The sequence below is a fragment of the Gracilinanus agilis genome, chromosome 6, assembly GCF_016433145.1.
Source record: "Gracilinanus agilis isolate LMUSP501 chromosome 6, AgileGrace, whole genome shotgun sequence".
NCBI lineage: Eukaryota > Metazoa > Chordata > Mammalia > Didelphimorphia > Didelphidae > Gracilinanus > Gracilinanus agilis.
This window is the reverse complement of record NC_058135.1, coordinates 43,274,140-43,298,197: the sequence shown is the minus strand read 5'-3', so window position 1 is coordinate 43,298,197 and position 24,058 is coordinate 43,274,140. Positions and strand designations below refer to the sequence as shown.

General features: G+C 39.6%; 1 protein-coding gene across 1 annotated transcript in view; it reads right to left on the bottom strand.

Annotated features, from left to right (window-relative positions):
- The window catches only part of PKD2 (polycystin 2, transient receptor potential cation channel), a 75,120-nt gene extending 66,399 nt beyond the window's left edge, over positions 1-8,721 (bottom strand). Inside the window, exon 1 of the mRNA XM_044681620.1 lies at positions 7,951-8,721. Coding sequence (XP_044537555.1) covers positions 7,951-8,635 — 685 coding nt within the window. The 5' untranslated portion in view covers positions 8,636-8,721. The remainder of the gene's footprint in view (positions 1-7,950) is intronic.
- Between the last annotated feature and the right edge of the window lie 15,337 nt (positions 8,722-24,058).

Genomic DNA, 24,058 nt, shown 5'->3' with positions numbered 1-24,058 from the left:
CAGTGGATTGAGAGCCAGGCCTAGAGACAGGAGGTCCTAGGTTCAAACCCGGCCTCAGCCACTTCCCAGCTGTGTGACCCTGGGCAAGTCACTTGACCCCCATTGCCCACCCTTACCAATCTTCCACCTATGAGACAATACACCGAAGTACAAGGGTTTAAAAAAAAAAAATCAATGGATTTTTTTTCAAAGAGTGATGAACTGGGAGAAGGGGGAAGGGAGAGGAAGAAGAGGAAAATTATCTCACAACAAAAAGTAGCACTAGGAAGAGTTTTTTACAGAGTAGAAAATGGCAGAGCAGAGAATTGGTTCAGATGAGTTTGGTACAGACCAATGAACTGAACATCCAGCTAGAAATATTAGAAAAAGAATGAATTTAAAATCACCAATTAAACAATGAATATAAATCCTGAAAATTAAAGGAGATTAATAAAATGGAAATCTTTTAAAAACCATTGAACCAATAATTAAAACTGAATTAGGGGGCAGCTGGGTAGCTCAGTGGAGTGAGAGTCAGGCCTAGAGACAGGAGGTCCTAGGTTCAAACCCGGCTTCAGCCACTTCCCAGCTGTGTGACCCTGGGCAAGTCACTTGACCCCCATTGCCCACCCTTACCACTCTTCCACCTATGAGACAATACACCAAAATTAAGGGTTTAAAAAAAAACTGAATTAGTTTGATGAGAAGAAAAACAAAAAAGAGATTAAACCATTGGCTAATTTGATTAAAAAAATAAGTAAACCAAATTACATTATCAAAAATGAAAAGAATAAATGCACAATGAAAATAAAATTAAAGAAATTATTAGGGGCTATTTTGCTCAACTATATGCCATTTAAATTGATCATCTAAATAAAACAGATATTTATAAAATTATAAACTATCCAGATTAATGGAAAAGGAAAAAGAAAATTTAAATCACTCTTAAAAAAAGAAATTGAACAAGTCACATGAATTATTTAAGAAAAAATAATTAAAGCAGATGAGGTTACAAGTAAATTTTATCAAATATCTAAAGAATAATGAATTCCAATATTATAAAACTATTTGGAAAAAGAAACAGATAAAGAATAAGTCCTATCGTATTCTTTTTTGATACAAATATAGTTTGATACCTAAACTGGGGAGGGCAAAAACAGAAAAAGAAAATTATAGATCAAATACTCTAATGAATATTGAAGCAAAAATTTAAAACAAAATACTATCAATGAAATTTGAGCAATATATCAGAAAGATTGTATGCTTTAATTAGAATTTAAACCAAGAGTTCAATATTAGGAAAACTCTAAGTGTAATTGACCATATAAATAACAAAAACAACAAAAATCCTAATTTTCTCAACAAATGCAGAAAAAGCTTTTGACAAAATAATAATATCATTCCTGTTAAAAACACTAGAAAGTATGGGAATAAATAGAACTTTTCCTAAAATGTGTAGTAGCTATATAAAACGCATTTGTAATGGAGATAAATTAGAAGCCTTTTCCAAACAGAGCAAGGATGTCCATTATCACCATTCAGTATTGTACTAGAAATGCTAGTTATACCAAAAATCAAGAAAAAAATTGAAGAAATGAGTGTAGGTAATGAGGAAACAAAATTATAGCTTTTTTTGTAGATGATATGATGGTATACTTAGAAAACCTTAGAGAAGCAACTAAAAACCTAGTTGAAACAATGTTAGCAAAGTTGTAGGATAGAAAATAAACCCACACAAATTATTGGAATTTCTATATATAACCAATAAAACCATAAATATAATAGCATTGATAAACAATATATATGTAAAATATATATAAAATATATATATATAAAAAATTGATCGATGACACATGTTAAAACCAGTGGAAATGTGCATCAGCTATGGGGGAAGGGGGGGGTGAAGGGGAAAGTTAGAAGTAACCATGATAACTTTTCTAAAAATTAAAATTATTTTAAAAAAATAAAAAATATGGTAGCCTAGTGTTCAATAAACCCAAAGCTATAGGAGTGAGAACTCACTACCTGACAAAAATACTGAGAAAACTGGAAAGTAGTCTGGCTGAAACTAGGTGTAGACCAATAACTCACAGAGTATACAAAGGTAAGTTAAAAATGTATACATGTTTTTGAAACATAAAGGGAAACAAATTAGGAAATGTTAGGATAAGAATTTAAGTTACCTAATTAACCTAGTTAAAAGTAAGGATTTAGTCTAGAGAAAGAGTTTTAAATTTTATCTTGGTTTCTTTAAGCAGAGAAGGAAAGAATTATCTGTGGGTGACTTTAAGAGAAGTGCATGATAGGAAAGACAGATGGGAGAACTGGGCACTCTGGAGCTTCCTTGCTTGGAGTAAGTGACTAGAGAGTTGGCTCTGATAAATCTGTGAAGGATTTTCTTAAGATTTAACTTTGGACAAGTCAAGAAACATCCTTCCATCTAAACACTGGGTGAAGTGAGCACTTTTTCTGAGAGAAGGAAAGCAGCTAAAGGGGGCTTGAGCAGTGTCAGTTAATTTTTATGCAAAGCGTTCATAAAGAATTACATTTTCTAAGACCCTTCTTATATTATAATAAGGGAAGAAATAAGGACAGGGATTACACCTGTAATTTCATTGGTAAAGAGAAGTCTCAGTTGAGGAAACTTTCTTTACCAACACAGTTGAGCATTTTCCCTGCAACCTAAAGTTGTAGAGAACTGTCTAGCCCACTGAAAGGTTAAGTGACTTGTCCAGTCACACAGCCAGGATGTGGTGAGACCTTAGTCTAGTTTTCCTGGTTTGGAGGTTGGTTTTCTAGCCATTGTGCCTGGCCATCTGTCATAAAAAAGCATCTAATTCCCCAAACGATTACTGTCTTTAGTCATTTGAATTCTCCCTCTTGGAAGTGGTAGGTGGTCTGAAGGACACATAGGAATGACTTGGATATCTTTGCATGTAGGAGTAGTAAATTCTCTTCCACAAGTGCAGGGAACAACTGTCACATTACAACACATGGTCCATGTGTAGCCAACATGAGCAACCCTCAGTTCCTGTAATGAAATGAAGAGTAAAGCTTTTGGGCTAGAGCAGAAGCAATTCTTCAGGACAGAAAAGCTCCTCCCTTTTCTCAGCTAAGCTCCTTGAAAAATCTCTCTATAAAAGAACTTTGAAAAACTTGGGAGCAGTTACCACTTAAGTGACACAACAGATAAGAGTGTCAGGCCTGAAGTCAGGAGGACCTGGGTTCTAATCCCAAAGAATTAAGAGCCAGGCTTAGACACAGAAAGTCCAGGGTTCAAATATGACCTCAGACACTTCCTAGCTGTATGACTCTGGGCAAATCACTTAACCTCAATTGCCTAACCCTTACCCCTCTTCTGCTTTAGAAAAGGTACTTTCATAGATGCTAAGGCTGAAAGTTCGTGTTTTCTCCTTTAACAAGACTAAGAAATCTGACCACCACAATGACCAAAATGATTCCAGATTGCATGATTCCAACAAACATGCTACTCACTTCCTGATGGAGGTAATGTGCTCAGGGTACTGATTGGGAGATATATTTTGGGAATAGCCAATGCAGCAATCAATTTGTCTTTGTAATATATATCTTATAGGAGTTTCCTTCCTTCCTTTGTTTGTTCATTCCTTCTTTCCTTCCATCCTTTCAAGAAGGGGGGAAGTAGGAGAGAGAGAAAATAATTTTTTGTTAATTGAAAAAAAACAACATATATATATCAAACTTGACCATAAGGAAAAGGTGCTTTTTTTCCTGCTTCTTTATTGTTAGTAGATAGATAATTGGTGTGAAACACTATACAATTATAGACTTGTCCAGTAGATTTGTTAAATTTTCCAAACTGTTTTTTAAAACTCTTACAAATTTGTTACCAGAATGTTACCATACTCTCTGGAATGAATAGATGATATAAAAAAAGACGATGATACAAATTATTTTTTTAAAGAAAGAAAAAGTTCCCTACATTCCCTATCTCCAATTCTTCTCTGCTCAGACTCTTTAGCCTTTTGCAATTTGGCTTCTAACCTCATCATTCAACTTAAAATGATCTCTCTAAAGTACTAGTCACTTAAGAGCCAAATCTGGTAGGTTTTTTTCTTAGTTTCGGTGTCAGCCTCTTAGCAGAAAGAAGAACTAAATAAACTAATTATAATTTCTGAGTCCAGATCCTCTCCCAGGCCTTTAATAGACCCTGTTCATCTCCACCTGAGCCTTTCTTCCTATCACATTTTCTCTTTATTGAAAACCAAGGAATTAGGCCTGAGTTCTGGGATGACTCACTGAACCCATGGCAAATGATGAATATACAAGCAATGTTTATTTCTCCCAAAAGCACATCTTCTGGTTTCCAAATTTAATTTTATTTCTAAGTTAGAAGTAGGAAAAGTCATGGATAAAAGGATAAATATCAAGAGAAGTCCTAAGAGTTCTTTATGCAGGTGAATGATTTAGGAACAAGCAAACAGATATCAAACACAGTTGAATAAGGAGGTAGCATCTGTGAAGTATTTTCAGGTCCTACAGAAGATTCTTTTTCAGAAAGAGAATGGAAATAGCCTCTGATATGTCTTCCAGTTCTGAGATTTTGTAATCTCTAGGCCTTCGATTTCTTCATTCCTTTAATTTAACCTGTACACCATTGCCTGATTAATCTTTCTAGCAATCTACTATCCTCATTAGGGCTTTTGCCAGCTCAAAAGTTGATGATACCTTAAGGTTTGCAGAGTAAAGTTTAAATTCTTTAGCTTCAGTCTCATGGTTCCCACAGACCCTTATGCACACAATCACAGATTTTGAGTCAAAGGGACTCCAACCTCATCTGTTACTCATACTTTAAAAAATTTTTACTTATTTGCTTGTTACATTAAAATTCCAGATATCTCCCACCCCTCCCTAAATTAAAGAAGGCATCATTTAACCAAAAAAAGATACATGTATATATAAAACTATGTCTTGCTTCTTTCTGATTATCAGTTCTTTCTCTGGAAGTGGATATACACAAGTCATTCTTCAAACAATATTTCTGTTGCTATATATAATGTTCTCTTGGTTCGGTTCATTTCATTCTTCATAATTTCATGTAGGTCTTTTCATGTTTGTCTAAAATTAAACTGCTTGTCATTTCTTACAGCACAGTAGTATTTTATCATGATTAGCCATTCCTCAATTGATGGGCATCTCTTCAATTTCTAGTTCTTTGCCACCACAAAGAGAGCTGTTATAAATATTTTAGCACATATAGGTTCTTTCCCTTTTTCTCTGATCTCTTCAGGAAATAGTGGTATTGATAGATAGCTGTTTATTCTTTGGGCATAATTCCAGATTGCTCTCCAAAATAGCTAGATCAGTTCACAATTCCATCAACAATGTTCCCGTTCTTCTACATACTCTCCAACATACCATTTTGCTGTTTTATCATTTTAGCCAATCTGATAGGTTTGAGATATTTCAGAGCTGTTTTGATTTGCATTTCTCTAATCAATGACATTGAGCATTTTTTAAAATAGTTATATATAGCTTTGATTTCTTCAACCAAAAGTAGTCATGTTTATATATTTTGACCATTTATCAATTGGGGGATGGCTTATATTCTTGTAAATTTGACAAAGTTCTCCACATATTTTAGATATGGGACTTTTATCTAAGAAACTGTCTATAAAATTTCCCCCAATTTTATACTTTCCTTCTAATCTAGGCTACATTAGTTTTATTTGTACAAAACCTTTTTTTTATTTTAATGTTTTCAAAATTATCCACTTTATAGCTCACAATGCTTTCTTTCTCTTGTTTATTCATAAATTCTTCTCCTCTCCATAAATCTGATGGGTAAAGTTCTTCTAATTTGCTTAAGATATCTCCCTTTACATATAGGCTAGGTACCATTTTGATCTTGTCTAGGTAAATGGTGTAAGATATTGGTCTGTATTTAGTTTCTCCCAGACTATTTTCTAGCTTTCCCAATAATTTTTACCAAATAGTGAATTCTAACCCTGAGAGTTTGTATCTTTACTTTTGTCAAACACAAGGTTATTATAACCTTTTATTACTGTTTATTGTATGTCTGTTCTGTTCCACTGATCTACTTTTCTATTTCTTGGCCAGGACCAAATAGTTTTTGATAATTACTGTTTTATAATAGTTTAAAATCTGGTGTTCCTTTACGTTATTTCATTAATTTTGTTGATATTCTTAAGCTGTTTTTCCAAATGAATTCTGTTATTTTTTTCTAGTTCAATAAAATAATTTTTGATCATTTTATTGGCATGGAGATGGCAATCTTTGGAGATGGCAAACAATTTGATCTGGATTATTATTTATTTATCATTTACTAGCACTTCTAATACAATGTTAAATAACATTGGTGATAATGGGCATCCTTGCTTCACCCATGATCTTATAGAGAAGGCTTCTAATAGTACTCATACTTTTCTCCTGGCCCTCTTCAGTAGCCCAGCCTCAGTTTCTCTCTTTTCTGCTCATTCCACAAGCCATTGCTCAATATGTGAATTTTTATAAGGTACTTTTCTTGTCCTGGCTAAAAACCTTCAATGGCTTTCTACTCGTGCTGAATAAAATCCAAACTTCTGAGGTGAGGAATAAAGGATCTCAGTCATCTGGTCTCTCCTTCCCAGACTTTTTTTTGCTTCTTCTTTACTACACTCAAGTTACATTTCCAACTGGGTGATATGTTGCGGTGCAATGGAAACACCCCTAGGTTTAGAGCCCACTTTGGTTTCCCATCCTGAGAGCTCTGCTATGTGACCTTGGCCAAGTTATTTTACCCCTGTTCCTCAGATTCCTCATTTGTAAAATAAGGAGATTGAACCGAATGGCTTCTGAATTTGCTCCCAGCTCCAAAAAAATGCATCTCTGGGCTCAGAGTGTATCCAAGAGTTGCTCAATCCCAGTAGTGTTCTCTGGTTTCTAGATAGATCACCTAAATTCATATTCTGGAGTAAAAAGAAACCAAAAAACCCTCACCTTCACACACTATTTAAAACCGAGGTGACTGAAGGATGATAAATGACTTGCATAAATTCACACTATTTGAATCTAGGTCTTTAAATTGTACCATTATCATAAGCTTTATAGCAAACTATTCCCTCTACACTTAGGGTATACATAAAAATACACTAAAATATTTAAGTCTTTTAAATATAACTTAAATTGTTTAAAAGAAGCAGAGCACATAAAAATTTCAGCTCTTCTGCACCATACCCTTAAATTCTACATCAGGCTTTCAGTTCAACATAACGGTATTGTTTTGGAGGAAGGAGAGAAAATATCTCAGCAATTAGTTTGCTCGGTACGTTTTAGTACTTAATATTTTATAAGATTTCTTCCCCATGAAGAAACTTTGAAAGACTACGTCATTTTCAGGAGCTAACACCAAATTTGGTTTCATTGCTGGTCTTTCCACGGAAAGTCCGAATCCAATGTTTGAGCTGGTTTGTTGGTTTTTCCCAGGCTGCCCGTGCCCTACCTGACTACAGTGGGTCTGATCATTGTTAGAAAACTCCCCCTCTCTATTCTGACTTCCTGGACATTTCCCCTGTGTCTCTCCTCTACAAAGGGTGCCCTCAATCCTGCCCTGGCAGTTTCCCAAATGCCCAGAGTAGAAGACTAGGCCATGATATAAAAGGATGGTTTGGGTGAGGGTACCAGCAGCCTCTTCCCGACCCAGTTAAACTGTCTGCAGTCCTGTTTTCCTAGTGGGGTAAAACATGCAAATGCTGCCCTGGCCAAACCATGCTACGTGTTTCCCGAATACACTGGCATCCTTTTTAAAGCTGATGGCTTGTCATATTTTCAAGGAAGGCTGCAAACTTCTGAGGAGGGAGGGCAGCAAGAAGGGCAGGAGATTGAGAAGGGTAGAGACAGATAAAAGGCCAAGGCGGAGAAGGATGAGGAATGAAAGGGCGCACACGCCGTGCGCAAGAACCTCGGCGTCAGCGCCCGGGGCACTGCCCTCACCTCGCAGTGCCCGCAGCAGTCTTTTGGCCCCGGGCACTCGGGGCGGCGGCAGGGGCGGTGGCGGTGGCTGCGGTTGGGGAGGCCCGTCCAGGGGTAGGTGGCGGTGCAGCACCTCTCCCGGACCGGCCGGACTGGAGCAGCCGAGGGTGCCCTGGGTCTCTCTCCTCCTCCGGCGGCCGCTCGGGAGGTTGGCGCCGTGGAAACTGCCGAGCCCCAAGCCGCTGGCGCACGAAGAGGTCACGGCGGAGGAGGCAGCGGACCTTCGGCTTCCCGGCCGGCACTCCACGTCCATCTCCACCACCATCCCGCCTTCCTCGCCTTCCACCTCCTCATCGTCGTCCTCTTCGTCCTCGTCCTCCTCGGGCTCGAAGCCTGGATTATCTCGGCTCCACGCCTGCCTCGAACACGCCGAGAGAGGCGGAGAAGGCGAGGCCGAGGCCCCTGCTGGGGGGTCACGAGCAGCCGCCTGGCGGATTCGCTCCATCTCTATCTCCAGCCCGCGCTGTTCCCGGAGGCCGCCGGGGGAGGGGAGGCCCGGGGCCGCGAGGCCGCCGCAGCCATCTGCGCTGGCCGCGGGAACAGAAAGCCTGGCCCGGGAGGCGGCGGGCTCGCCCGGTCGCGGCGGCTGAGGCCGGCGGGACGCCCCTGCTTCAAGCTGGGGTTTTACGCGGCTAGGATTAACCATGACGGGTGGACGGGTGGACGGGTGGATGGGTGGTCACTGCAGTCAGGGCTCAACCACAGGAAGGAGCCATGTTCCTTTCTTGTCCGGTCCACTGCGGCCTGCCCATCCCCGCCCCCGATTCCTCCACATTCCCATGGTGGGCTCGGCTTCCTTCCCCGCCCCCGGGCCGCCTACGCCCACACCCCCTGGCTCCCCGCCGGCCGGAGCTGGAGGAGGAGACCCGTTGCCGCGGCCCGCCCTCCGAATTCCATTAGGATGCAAGAGTCCAGTACAAAGAAAGCATGCACCCAGGTCTCCGGGATCCGTCCCTCCCTCTTCTGCTCCTTCCAATTTGCCCAATATTTATTAAGCGCTTACTATATGCCAGGCGCCGTGCCTACTTCAGAGAATACAAAGAGAGGCAAAAAAAAAAAAAAAACCAGTCCCTGCTTTCAAGGAACTGGGGCTCTATAGGGGAGACAACTCGCAAACGAGCTCCGCACTAGACAAATTGGAACTTATTAACGGAGGGAAGGCAATGGAATTAAGAGGGGTTGGGGAAGGTTCCCGGTTGGAACGTAGGAAGCCCGGGAGATCAAAAGGAGAGGAGGAGGAAGGGTGTTTCTGGCGTGGGGGCAGCCCGGAGCAGAGAGATGGAGGGCTTTGCTCAGGCAATAGCCAAGAGGCCAGTGTCACTGGATTGAGGAGTACTTGGGCTCCAAACGCCGAAGCAGGACCGTTTGTATTTGATCCTGGAGGCGATTCGATTCGGAGCCTCTGGACATAAGTCGAACCTGCATTTCAGGAAAATCACTTTAATGGCAGGATGGAGATTGAAGTGGGAAAAGATATGAGACCAGCAAACCCAACAAGTTATTGCTGTCCAAACAACAGGTGAAGAATGCCTTAGTGTCAGGAACAAAGGGGGCCATATTTGAGAGATATTGCAAAAGTGAAATCTACAGGTCTTGGCCACAACTTGGATGTTGCAGGGTGAGATGGTCATCCAGGAAAATTGTTAGGTAATGAGCCTCAGGGAATGAGAAGATGTTGTGGCCATTTACAGTAAGAGGGAAAGTAAAGGGAAGAGGCCTGAAAGAGAAAGGTAATAAATTCTGTTTTGGATGTGTTGAGTTTAAGAAGCCTACTGGGCATCTACTTTGAGATGTCTGAAAGGCAGTTGGAGATGGGAGCCTGGACGCCAATAGAGAGGGATTAGAGCAGAACAGATATACTTGAAAATCATCAGTTTAGAGATGGTAATTAAATCGCTCAGAGTAGATGAGTTCACAAATGAAGATATGTATATGTATATGTATATGTATATGTATATGTATATGTATATAAGAGAGAGAGAGAGAAGATGAGAATCCGGCAGAGGAGATTGAGATTAGAGAGGTTGGAGGAAAACCATGAAAGAGTGGTGTCCTAAAAACCTAGAGAGAAGAGAATGCAAAGGAAGAAAGTGTCCAGTGTCAAAGGCTACAGAGAGGTAGAGGATGAGAACTGGGGAAAAGCCATTGGATTCGGCTAAGAGATCATAGATAACTTTGTAGAGAGCAGTTTCAATGGAGTATATGGACAAAAGCCAGATAATAATAGGGAGTTAAGAAGTGAGAGAAAAGGAGAGAAAGTGAAGGCATCTGTGGTAGACAGCCTTTTCATGAGTTTAGCCACAAAGGGCAGAAGAGATATAGGATAGTAATTCAGGAATAGAAGGATGAAGTGAAGGTTTTTTCAGAGAAGAGACATGAATATGTTTGTAGCCAATGGGGAATAAGCCAAGAAAGAGGGAGAGATTGAAAATAAGTGAAAGAGCAGGAATGACAGAAAGGTCAGTATAATAGAAAAGGGATGGAATACATGAAGTTTTACCTAATTTCACACTCCCCCTCCTACTTCTAGTTTCTACCAACTCCTGAATTAATCTGATACAAGCGTACCTCAGAAATATTGCCAGTTTGGTTCCACAGCAATAAAGCAAGTCACATGAATATTTTGGTTTCATAGGGCATATGAAAGTTATATTTAAATGTGCAATAATATTATGTCTAAAAAAATAAGGTGCACAATAAAAAATACTTTATTGCAAAAAAATGCTAAATAGCATCTGAGCCTTTGGTGAGTTCTAATCTTTTTGCTGGTAACAGGTCTTGCTTCCATGTTGATGACTACTAACTCCTCAGGGTGGTGGTTGCTGAAGGTTGGGCAGTATGTGGCAATTTCTTAAAATAAAACAACAATGAAGTTTGGTTAAACAATTGACTCTCCCTTTCATTTGAACCCATAGATGCCATCTTAGGGTAGGTTGAATTTCAATATTGTTGTGTTTAAGGGAATAAGGAGAGAAAAGGGAGAACAGTAAAATTGGTGCAGCATTCAAAATACAGACATCAGTTAAGTTTGCTGTTAACTTAAATGGGCACTGTTTGTGGTGTCTTAAAACAATTACAATAGAAACATCAAAGATCATTGACCACAGATCACCATAACACATGTAATAATGAAAAAGTGTGAAATATTGCAAGAATTACTAAAATGTGACAGAGACACAATGAGCACTCAAGGATCTAAGAAAAAGGAAAGAGGACTAATACATAAAAAATATTTTAAGCAGCTCTTTTTGTGGTGGCAAAGAATTGGAAAGTGAGGAGAATGGCTGAACAACTTGTGGCATACGATTGTGATAGAGTATCATTGTACTATGGGTAATGTGGGGGTGATTTAGAAAAGACATGACAAGACCTATGTGAACTAATGTAAAGTAAGGTGAAAAGAACCAGGAGATAATTGTGCCCTATAACAGCATTATTATATTGATGATCAATTGTGAAAGACTCAGCTACTCAGATCAATACAATGATCCAAGAGAATTCCAAAGGACCTATGATGAAAAAATGCTCTCTATTTCTAGAGACAACTCTGAGTGCAAATAGAAGTATAATTTTCTTATTGTCTTTATTTTTCTTGTTATTTTTTGAAATGTGACCAATTTAGAAATATATTTTACAATATATTTTATTGATTGTCTTCTCCATGGGAGGGAGGGAGAGAATTTGAAACTCGTAATTTAAACAGAAAAGAATGTTAAAAATAAATACATAAAATTTGGTGAAAACTTTTAAAATAGTTTTTATCAATGAAATGAGAGTACTAGGTAAAAAAATGGAAAAAGATGAGAGCTAAGGAAGAATTGGAAAGGGAATTAATAGCTTGACACAAGAAATTTTAAAAAACATTTAAAAATTATTCAATGATTCTATTAGGTAGCAAGCTATATTAAAACAAAATCAAAAGCCTGGAAAAAATATATGTTAGTAGCTACAACAACTGACCCAGAAAATGGACTGAGGAAAAAAGTTAAGAATCCTAGGCAATCTGAACACTAAACCCAAAAAAGAGGAGCCTTGACTTCATATTTCAAGAAATCACGGGGCAGGTGGGTGGCTCAATGGATTGAGAGCCAGGCCTAGATGTGAGGTCCTAGATTCAAAATTAGCCTCAGACACTTCTTAGCTGTGTGACCCTGGGCAAGTCACTTAACCCCCATTGCCTAGCCCTTACCACTCTTCTGCCTTAGAACCAAATATTGGTTCTAAGTTTTAAGTAAAGTAAGGGTTTAAAAAAAATAGAAAGAGGGGCAGCTGGGTAGCTCAGTGGATTGAGAGCCAGGCCTAGAGACAGGAGGTCCTAGGTTCAAATCCGGCCTCAGACACTTCCCAGCTGTGTGAACCTGGGTGAGTTACTTGACCCCCATTGCCTACCCTTACCAATCTTCCACCTATAAGTCAATACACAGAAGTTAAGGGTTTAAAATTAAAAAAAAAAAATAGAAAGAAATCACAAAAGCAAATATCTCTGGATCTTTAGAATCAGAGGGCAAGGGGCAGGTCAGTGACTCAGTGGATAAAGAACCATGTCTGGAGGTGGTAGAGAACCTGGGTTCAAATTAGGCTTCAGACACTTTGTGGTTATGTAATTGGGAAAGTCACTTAACCCCAAATGCCTAGCTATTGCCACTCTTCCGTCTTATATCAATTCTAAGACAGAAGGTAATGGTTAAAAAAAAAATCAGAGGGCAAAGTAGAAATAGGAAGTTCACCCCTCCTCCTATCACCTCTTGAAAGAAATTCTAAGTGAAAACTCCCACGAACATTATAGTCATAATCCAGAGTTTTCTGGTCAAAGGGGGAAAAAAATGCCACAAGCAATAAGAAATAAAGAATTTAAGTTCCAAAGAACCACAGTCAACATTGCCCAGGATTGAACAGCTACCATTGTAATGTAGCAGCAAACTTAGAATATGACATTATAGAAGGCAAAAGATCCAGGCTTACAACTAAGAATTACTTACCCAGCAAAACTAAGTATATTCCCATGGAGGAAATGGATCTTTCAAGAAATAAAAGACTTCCAAGCGTTCCTGATGAAAACATTAGATGAGAACTTTGGAGAATCTTTGAAGTTGAAACACAAGAATCAAAAAGCATAAAAAAGGTAAAAATGAATGAGCAATCATGAGAGGCTAAACAAGGATAAACTGTTTATAGTCTTATATGAGTAGATAATACATGTATATATATTTTTTCAGGCTTTTGATATATCTTGCTATCTCATAGAATCATTGGGGAATACATGTATTACCTATTATTAGCTTTTATTATCTTTTATCAGCATTGTTGAGGGCAGTCTAAGTAGACAGAAAATGATTATCCTTTCTCTTTTCTGCCCTTTATAGCTTAACTTCTTGAAAAAGGCCCTTGGAACCTCCACTTCCCCTCCTCTCACTCTTCTTAACCTTTTATAATCTGGTCACTTACTTTATCATTCCACCAAAACAGCACCTTTTGAAGTTGCTTAGTTGTCAATCCTTTTTCAGTCCTCTATCTCCTTGATATCTTGGTAGCTTTTGACACTGTTAATTACTCCCTCTTCCTTGATATTCTCTTCTCTCTAGGTTTTCAGGGCCCCACCCTCTTCTGGTTCTTGTTCTACCAATCTGACCACTCTCCTCCTTCTTTCTAGGGTTTTAGGATACTACTCTCCCATGATTTTCCTCCTATCTATCTAACTACTTCTAACTGTAGGTGGTTCTCAGGGTTGAGCCATAGGCCGTCTTCTTTTCTCCTTCTATACTACTACACTAGGTATCTTATCAGCTCTCATGGATTTAATTTAATTACCACCTTTATGTGGACAATCCTCAAATCTACTTTTCCCTGACCCCATCTCCCTGCTGACTCTCAGTCTTGCAACTCCAGCTGCTTTTCAGACATCTCAAACTAGATGACCATTAGCCATCTTAAAATCAATATGTCTGTAAAATCAAAATGGAACTCTATCTTTCCCCCTAAACGCCCTCCTTCCCTCTGCCTTTGGTATAGAAGGCAACACTATTTCCTCAGTCTTACAACCTTGAATACATTCCCTTCTCTCCTCTGGTACTACCATCACTCTAGGGTAGTCCCTCATCACCTCATACCTAGATTATTGCAATAGCCTGCTGGTAGCTCTGCCTACTTCAAGTCTTTTTCCCACTCCAATCCCTCCTCCATTTAGTCAATAAAATGATTTTCCTAAGATGCAGACCTGATCATGCCACTCCCCAATCCCCACTCTAAACACGCACTAATTTATTATGTTTATATATATCCAATGACCTTACTATTGATTCCAGGAGCCCAAAAAAAATATTCTTTATAATCTAGCCCTTTCCTGTCTTTCTAATTAATGTTCTTACTTCCCAAAATGTATTTTTTGTTCTGGTGACATTGGCCTCCTGGTTGTTCTACAAATAAGACATTCCATTTTTTGACTCTGGGAATTCTCTCTGGCTATCCCCCATATCTGGAAATACTCTCCTTTCCTCCTTCTCTATTGACTTCTCTGCCTTCCTTTAAGATTCAGCTAAAATCCCACCTTCTACATGTAGCTTTTCCCCAAACCCTTTTAATTCCAGTGTTAATTCCCTCTATTAATTATTTCCTATTTGTCCTGTATATAGTTTACCTTGTCTGTATTATTTTTTTTTGGATATTGTCTCTCCCCCATTAAATAAGCTTGTTGAGATCAGGAGATATTTTTTGCCTCTTTTTGTCTCTTTGCATTCCTAGCACTTAGCATATTGCCTGACAGATTAGGCAATTAATAAATATTTATTGATTGAAGGCAAAAAACTGGTTAACACTTGAACCTCACCCTCATCTGAACAATTTTGAGAGACTTAGAAATTATGATCAGCATAATGATCAACCATGATTCCAGAGGACTAATGAAGAAACATATTACCCTCTTCCAATAGAGCTAAAAGATACAAAAGAGAGGATCTGTCTCTCTTCCCTCTCTCTGTCTCTTTCTGTCTCTGTCTCTCTATCTCTGTCTCTTTCTCTGTCTCCTTCTCTCTCTATTTGTCTCTCTGTCTCTCTTCCTTTCCATCTCTCTAAATCTTTCTCTCTGTCTCTGTCTCTCTGTCTCTCTGACATACATATACACTTTTCCTTTTGGACATTTTCAATAGATGTCTTTTTGTTTAACTATGCATGTTTGGGTCAGGGGTTTTGTTTTTCTTTCATTCTCAATGGAGGAAAGAGAGGGAGAAAAGGCATTTGTGGTGGTTTAAAAGGTAATTTTTTTTAAAGGGAAAGGTATGGCTATGGAGGTGGAATATCAAGGGAAAAGTAGTTCAGTTTGGCTGGAATGCAGTTGGTGAAGTGAATTCTGTGATACTGACTCTCTGGCTTTCATTCTCTAAAGGCCAGGTATGTTCCATTTCACTCTTCTCTCAAGGTTCTCTAGTAGTCCTAGAAGGGACTAGTAGGGTATCTAGACTCACTGCCATTGGCTACACCTCCCACTGATAGTGTTCCTTCAAGCACAGTAAGGGGAGACTAATTTAGTGACTTAAAGTTCAGATGAACTTTTTTAAAGTTGTACAAACTTATTCCTTAATTTTCCTCCCTGCTTGCACTGCCTCACTCTCTAAGCTGGGGAAGGGAATCATCATAGCTTAGCTCGGTTCCTATAGAGCATAGTCAAGATCCCCCTTAGATTGAGTGCCAGGCACCCTTGGTTTCTCAAGGATTCCTTGATGGGATGGCCATTGCCAGCTGGCTTTACCATCCCACTAATAATCCTGCCTCCTAGGTTGCCATGGCTAAAACTTCTGGGTCTAATGGAGATTATTAGATAGTCAAGTTGAAACTGAGAATGACAAATGAAAGAGAATAGAAACAAATCCTTCCAGGCCCATTTCTCAGGGCAGGAGTAAAAGATGGAGAACAGGAAGGAAGTCTTTCCCTTTCATAGGTTCAATTCATAGCATCCTTGCTGTGGGTTAACTGTGATCTTTGCCCTCTCGAGACAGGAGGAAGGGGCATGCAAGAAAGAGCAAGAGCCAGGAAGAGAGAGACTCAGTGTGGCTGGTCTTAGAGATGAAACCTTCCTGGCTATGCAGCCTGTCTTAAGGAAGCTACCCCTACCCATGTGGAAGGGGATGCATGTTAGGCAATCTAGGCATGCTTGGAGAACCCTCCTTACACAACTCCCCTTATCTAAAATTTGCCTTCCCAAGAAATAAGCATGGATGGATACCTGTGTGTGTTTTGGGCAGATGGAGATAAGGAGAGTATATGTATTTTAAACCTTTACCTTCTATCTTAGGATCAATACTATGTTTTGCTTCCAAGAGAGAAGAGCAGTAAGGGCTAGGCAAGGGGGATTAAGTGACTTGACCAGGCTGAGGCTAGAGTTGAACCCAGCAACTCACATTTCTAGACCTGGCTCTCTATCCACTGAACCACCTAGCTGCCCCAGGGTAGGGAATATTTTTAAGCAGCCCCTTTCTCAAATTCAGAATGGTGATCTCTGGAAAGGCATAAGCAATTCTCTTGTTTCCCTTCTGCTTAAAACAGCCAGTGTTGCAGGATCATATACAATCCTACAGGTAAAGATAAAAGCCTCAATTATTGCTAACTGCCACAAATAAGAAGCCTTTTACTAAGCTTATCTTTGCTTACTTAGCCTTAGCCATTCAGGGTCTTTTTCAACCCACAAACAAAAAAAGCAAAGACAGAGGAAAACTGGTTTCTTTGCCAGAAAGAAACCTGCTCTACACTGAGCTTTCCAAACTAAGCTCAAGGTCACCCAACTTATCTGGGAGAGGGCTCCGAGTTCTGCAGGGGCCCCTCCCTGAAAGTTTCAAAGAGACTGTTACCATTCACAGTATAGGAATGAGAGTAAAAACTTTTAAATTGAAGCAGTATCCCTGACTATCCATTGCAGATTAAATGGGGAGGGGACACTAGGTGGTTCAGTAGAAAGAGAGCCAGATCTAGAAATGGAAGGAACTGGTCTCAAACCTGACCTCAGACACCAGGCAAATCACTCAACCCCTATTACCTCGACTCTTGTGCCTTGGACTGGATACTTGGATGCTTGGCTTTTTTTTTAACCTTTCTATCTACAGAGACTTCAGACCTAGTGTCAATTTGGCACATCCCAATCTCAAATGAGAAACTGTCTTGAGTAGAAACTCTTCCAATGATTCCCTTAGTGCCTAAGGTCCATACAAAAAAAATGTCACTTTCCATATAGTGCACAATAAAATTCTCTAGAGGTCCATCTGGTACTCTGGGCATGCCCTTAATAATAAGCCTGCAATTGTAGGATGGAGATAAAATGTCAATGCTTTCAAATGCCAGCAGAATTTGTAGATAATAGAGTGACCTAGAGCATGTGAGTGATGGGATTAAGCCTGTGTTTTAGGAAAGTCAGTTTGGCATCTGTGCAAAGATTTGGATTGGAGAAAGGAGCTTTGAAGCAGAGAAGCCAAGTAAGATTTTATTATAACTAAGAGAGAAGTGATGAGAACCTGAACTAAAGTTGGGGCATGCAGGGTGCAAAATCCCAACAATTGCTCCTTTGCAACCTAAGCTTTGTTGTTTAGTGGTTTCAGAGATAAATGACTCTGTTGTGGTGACCACATCTGGGGTTTTCTTGACAAAAATCCTGGAATGGTTTGCCATTTCCTTCTCCAGCTCATTTGTTAGGTGAGGAAACTGAAGCATAGTTACGTGACTTGCCCAGAGTTATATAGCTAGTAAGTTCTGAGGTCAGATCTGAATTCAGGAAGAGGAGTCTCCCCTACTCCTAGCCAGGCACTTAATCACAGCAATCTAGTCAACGTTTTTCTCAAAAAGTATCGAAACCATCCTTGAGATTTGATTTGTTCTCAGAAACTGTTCTGGCTATTGACTTCACTTACTGGTTGAATGAATACAAAATAGCCACAAGGAACTCCAGGCAACATCTGATGCTCAATTGGTGGGAAATGGCAAGGGAACTTCACCCAGGTGAATGAACTTAAGCCGTGTCCTTAAACATGTACGCTTAATAACTTACTTTGCCTGCCGTGGCTAAGTAAATCTATATTAACTGTGGAATGATTTACTAGTGCCTCATTTTGTTCCAGTATCGAACATAAACTACCAGGGCACTGGCCCGAGTCAGACCCAACCCACGATGATTGGCATGGTTTTCCCAGTAAGAATAAAATTATCTCATTGAAGTGGGGGTTAGGCAGTACAGAAGAGGATGAAGATTGGCTTTTATGTTTCAGATGGTATTTCTTTTCCTAATGCCTACAGAGAGGACAGCCTCTTACTCTTATCCCTTGGAGATTAGAAAGTAAACTACCTGTGGTCATTCAGCAGGGAAAGATCAGTGTATGTATTCTCTTTTCCCATACAATACCTTGAAGATAATTGTACTACATTCTCTTTTAGACTCACAAGCTGTGTGGTTTGTGGGCTTTTCAACCCATAATTCAAGATTCTAACAAGTTCTATTAGGAGATTTCCTAAAAACTCAATTTGCTTTCAAAGTATTCAGGAGGACTTAGAATAAAAAATTATTTTTCCATAATTAAAAGGGACAAATACCTAAGAACTAAATACCTTTATAAAGCTAAGAGTCATTGTTATCTAATTGCTTTAGGGGATGCCTACTGAAAGAAGGCTCTTGCAAGCTTTAAGGAAGTCAAAATTTTGTCTGAATGTAAAAGAACCATTTGGTTTTGAATAGCTTTTTGGAAATGACAATGTGATTGCATGAGCAGTCCTCAGTCCTGTAACCATATACAAACCTAGCTAGCCAGTACAGGGATGGCCTGTGGGACGCCAACAGTGAGAGAATGTAAAGCAAGGTAGATCCCTAGAAGTTGTGCTTTAGCACAGGAACTATTGGAGATTATTTTGTAGAAATTGCATTTGAGAAGTCATTTGGATGGATTCTTCAGTTTGCATGCTCTCTTTAGAGAGGGACCTGGAAAGAGACAATGATTAATTCTCTCCAGGAGGCCAGAGACATTTTAGATTTGGGAATATGGATGAGCATGCTAATTTCATCTCCATCTAATTTTTTTTTGACCTTTACCATCTGTCTTAGAATCAATACTGTAATTGATTGGTTCCTAGGCAGTAGAGCAGCAAGACCTGGGCAATGGGAGTTAAATGACTTACTTGTCCAGAGACACACAGCAAGGAAGTGTTTGAAGTCAGATTTGAACCTAGGACTTCCCATCTCTAGGTTTTGTTCTCAATTGAGCCATCTAGCTGCCTCCTCCCCATATAATTTGTAGAGGACAGGCAGGGATACTGCTTCAATTTAGAAGTTCCTACTCTCTAATGTGAATGGTAACAATCTGTAAGGAATAAAATTTAGGTATTTATAGATATATATTAAAAATATGTGGCCGCCAGGAATCAACAATTTAGGTTGATTCCGTAATTAAATCAGACCCAAGTCAGCATCGGGTTGAAGAGTTTATTTACAATCGGTAGGTAAAAGTAGGAATAAAGAGAAAAGGAGAGGCCAGTCCAGGCCTGGACTGAGAGAGAAGGTTAAGGGGGCTAAATAAATGAAGCTGTAAGCCACAAGACCCAACAGCCAGATAGGCAGAGTTTAGAATTGGCCCAGCAAGGCCAAGGAAGTCAGCCTAACTTACCCACGTGACAATATAGAGCGTAAGCGTTCTGTGGTCTCAGGGGATGCTTCTTCTTCCAGTTGGAGACGGCAACTCCCCCCACAGGAAGTTCACTCACTTACTTAAAGAGATAGTGTCTTTCATCACTTCCTGTGGTCCACCTCTAATTCAAATGGACAAATGGCAGTTTCTACATTGATTAGGACTGCCCAAAGGGCAGTCCCTTATTCTTGATTTGTTACTTATTGTCACGTGTGGGTAACTCGTCTCCCCTCCCCACTAAGGGAGGTGAGGGTGACATCATTAGCACGCCTAGGTTGAGTAGATTTTTGACTATTAATGGGCTGGAGCTAATTCTATTTACACAAATCTCTCTAACATTTCTAGGCACGGGTACCCACAGAGTTCAGAGCCATCATGATCTAGATATTCTTCATCTTGTTGATAGCTTTGAGTTCAAAATAAGCAAGAGCTATTTGATCCTTCCGTGAGAATTTCTTACATTTGAGAGGATAAGCACTTCCTAGAAGGAAAAGATGATTGACCAGAATCCTTTTGAGTTTTCTGAGCCATAGTGTCTGATAGTGTTTAAACAAACAAACAAACAAACCCGTACCTTCCGTCTTAGAATCAATACTGCAAGGAACAGCTGGGTGACTCAATGGACTGAGAGCCAAGCCTAGAGATGGGAGGCCCTAGGTTCAAATTTTTTATGGTAATCTAGAATTGATTGGCCCCTCCATTATTGTGTCCAGTTAGCAATCAGCAATCACTGTATAACTTCTTCCCAGGGAGGGCTTGAAGAACAAAGGAATGTGATCTGTTTGGAGAGGGATTGCTTTCTGGAAACAAGAGGAAGGTGAGGGGTCAGTGAAGTGGCTCAGAGGATTGAAAGTCAGGCTCAGAGATGGGAGACCCTGGGTTCAAATCTGGCCTCAGACACTTCCTAGCTGTGTGACCTTGGGCAAGTCACCTCCATTGCTTAGCCCTTATCACTCTTCTGCCTTGGAACCAATACACATTATTAATGTATGGGGACTAGAATGTGGAAATGTGACCTCAAGAATCAACCATGGTTAATATAAATAGCAAAAGCAGCATTTTGATGTGGTCCTGGGTCATTCCGTCTTTACTCTGTTTCTTTATAATATCTGGCCTGATCTGGAGTTGGCATGGAGATATATCACTGTCCTCCTACCAAAAAGGACTGAGTCTCTTCAGTAAGTTTCCCCAATAAAATTAATTTACTTCCGTACTGGTGTAGACTGTCCTTCTTTCTTCCATATACCAATATTCTTTTATTACAATGGGATTATTCCGCTGGATAATGCCCCACCCTATAATTGGTATAGTCTACCAGTGGTTCCCAAACTTTTTTTGGCCTACGGCCCCCTTTCCAGAAAAAATATTACTTAGTGCCCCCTGTCACATACTATCACTGCCCCTTTACAGTTATTCACTGCCCCCAAATGCACCTGTGGCCATCACCACCCTCCCTGGATTGCTGCAGCACCCACCAAGGGGCAGTGGCATCCACTTTGGGAATCACTGGTCTAGACAAAATGATCTGTCACATTACAAAGGGTCATCGTCTTTGCTGTTGTAACTATTGATTTTACTCAATGCTGCTAGTGCCTATGGCCATTGGTCAGCTCCTTACATTAAAAGACCCAGTGTGAAGATTGGGCATTAACCACCACATGGACCTGGTCATTTACATTCAGCATCCAATCCTTCCCAAGGGAAGGGGCAGGAGGAGAGGCAAAGGCTGGGATTTCCATCCTATATTTTGGTATTTTATTTTTGCTATACTTGTGTTTTTCTTTTCCTTAGTTAGTATTGTCTGTATCAGATTTCTTGAATATTGGAGATCATGGTTGACCAATACCATTCGTAAAGCCACTTAAGACCTGGAAGATTCTCCAGAATAGTGGTATCACACTCATATGAAAACAGGGGCAAAGGGCAGCTAGGTGGCATAGTGCATGGAGCATCAGGCGTGGAGTCAGGAAGATTCATCTTCCTAAATTAAAATCAGATACTTATTAGCCTATGTGACTTTAGTCAAGTCACTTAAACCTGTTTCCCTCAGTTTCTTCATCTGTAAAATGAGGTTGGGGGGCAGCTGGGTAGCTCAGTGGAGTGAGAGTCAGGCCTAGAGACAGGAGGTCCTAGGTTCAAACCCAGCCTCAGCCACTTCCCAGCTGTGTGACCCTGGGCAAGTCACTTGACCCCCATTGCCCACCCTTACCACTCTTCCACCTATGAGACAATACACCGAAGTACAAGGGTTAAAAAAAAATGAGGTAGGTAGGGAAATGGCATACCACTCCAGTATTTAAAAAGGGGGGATGTGTACAAATTGACATTTGTAGTGGACCCAGTCAGAATGATTGCATGACTTTCTCCATCTTTGTCCATCAGAGTGAAGTTAGTGGACAGTAGGAATGAGGTAGGGAACAATTAGTAATCAAGGAGCCAGGGACTTGAGAATAGAGGACACCATAGTCGAACTGGTTCACCATGGAGTCAAGCTGGGGAAAGGAGGAAAGAGTAGTGCAGGGTTGATGGCCTGGGAGAAAACCAAGAAGTCAAGAGGTCATGGTGCTTACTAAAAGTAGGGTTTATTTTAGGAAAGCAGAGATTATGATCAGATAAGGAAATTTCAGAGTTCTTAAATGTGGAGGTGGGGCATTTATGGATGATGTTAAGATGAAGGAGATAAGATGGAATGGCATTGCTTTGTATGTATGGTTGAGAAGGAGTGGAGAAATAGGTCATAGAAAATGAGTAGTTTGGGGAACTTTGAACTTAGGGCATTTGAGGGAGTATTAGTATTTCTTTTGAGAACAGGAAAGCAAGATTGTAAACCAGGTACAAAATACTTTGCAAAAGGGAAAGGAGTAACCTGAAAGTCTGTAGACCATAGCTATCAGAATTTCAATTAGGTGGAAGGTGTGGCCTGCAAGAACCTCCTATTCCTTTGAGCACAATAGTATTCCATCACCAGCATACACCACAATTTGTTCAACCATTACCCAATTGAAGGGCAAACCCTCGTTTTCCAGTTTTTTGCCACCACAAAGAGCATGGCTAAAAATATTTTTGTAGCATTTCTCTCTCTGGAGTTGGATATGTTTCATCATATATGTAATTCTACTTGGTCCAAAATGTGGAATTCTCTGTGTTTTGTTTAGACAACAATACAATAAGCAGGGCAAAATAATAAGGTGATAATAACTACTCTTGATCTTCTAACATTATGTCAAGTGATAATGAGATTGGGGAACAGAAAGTAAAATGAGTAGAGACAAAACCCAGTGATTAAATAAATATACTTGAGTATCTGAAGTCTCTGTATATTCAAAAAGTTTTACAAAGATTATGCAATCCATGTGCCTTCCTCATGATCATTTTCATACCATTTCCTACCACACATCCTCTCTAGGTTCATTCTGTCCCACTCTTCTGAGTATTAGTTTTCTCTACGAATTCTGATTCTCCTTCTATTGAGTTAAAACACGTGATCTTACAGAAGCACCAAATTCCTGTAATTATGCCTATTTAAGATCTCCATCTCCATTTATAGAATATCTGTCTCCCAGCATAGGAACATTATTCAGTGGGACTCTATTCTGCTGAATCAAGATTTCCTCCTTCCATTCCTTTGGTTCCTAACTTGCTCTCCTCTAAGCCTCTTCTTCTTCTTAAGAGAGCACTGAAATTATTTTTCCTTCATTTTGGTAACTTTATATACAATTGGGATACATTACATATTCCTCTTAAACTTTTTTTTTCACCTCTCTACTTTTTGCACTCCCATTTAGCAATTTAGTAGCACACTAACAAAAATAACAATTTGTCAATTTATCTGCAAGTAAGATATTGTGAATGGTCTACTTAAAAAATCCTAGAGAATCAACTAAAAAGCTAGTAGAAATAATCAACAACTTTAGCAAAGTTACAAGATACAAAATAAATGCACATAAATCATCAATATATTTCCAACACATCACAGCAGCAAGAGGTAGAAAGAGAAACACCATTTAAAATCACCCTAGACAATATAAGTTACTTAGGAATCTATCTACCAAAACAAACACAGGAATTCTATGAACACAACTACAAAACACTTTCCAAACAATTAAAACTAGATCTAAACAATTGGAAAAACATTGATTGCTCATGGGTAGGATGAGCTAACATAATAAAAATGACCATTCTACCCAAATTAATTTGCCTATTTAGTGCCATACCTATCAAACTACCAAAAAACTTTTTTTTACTGAATTAGAAAAAACGATAACAAAGTTCATTTGAAGAATAAAAGATCAAGAATATGAAAAGAAATAATGAAAAAAAGTGAAAGAAGGTGGCCTACAGTACCAGATATTACACTATACTATAAAGCAGCGGTCATCAAAATGATATGGGGGGCAGCTGGGTAGCTCAGTGGATTGAGA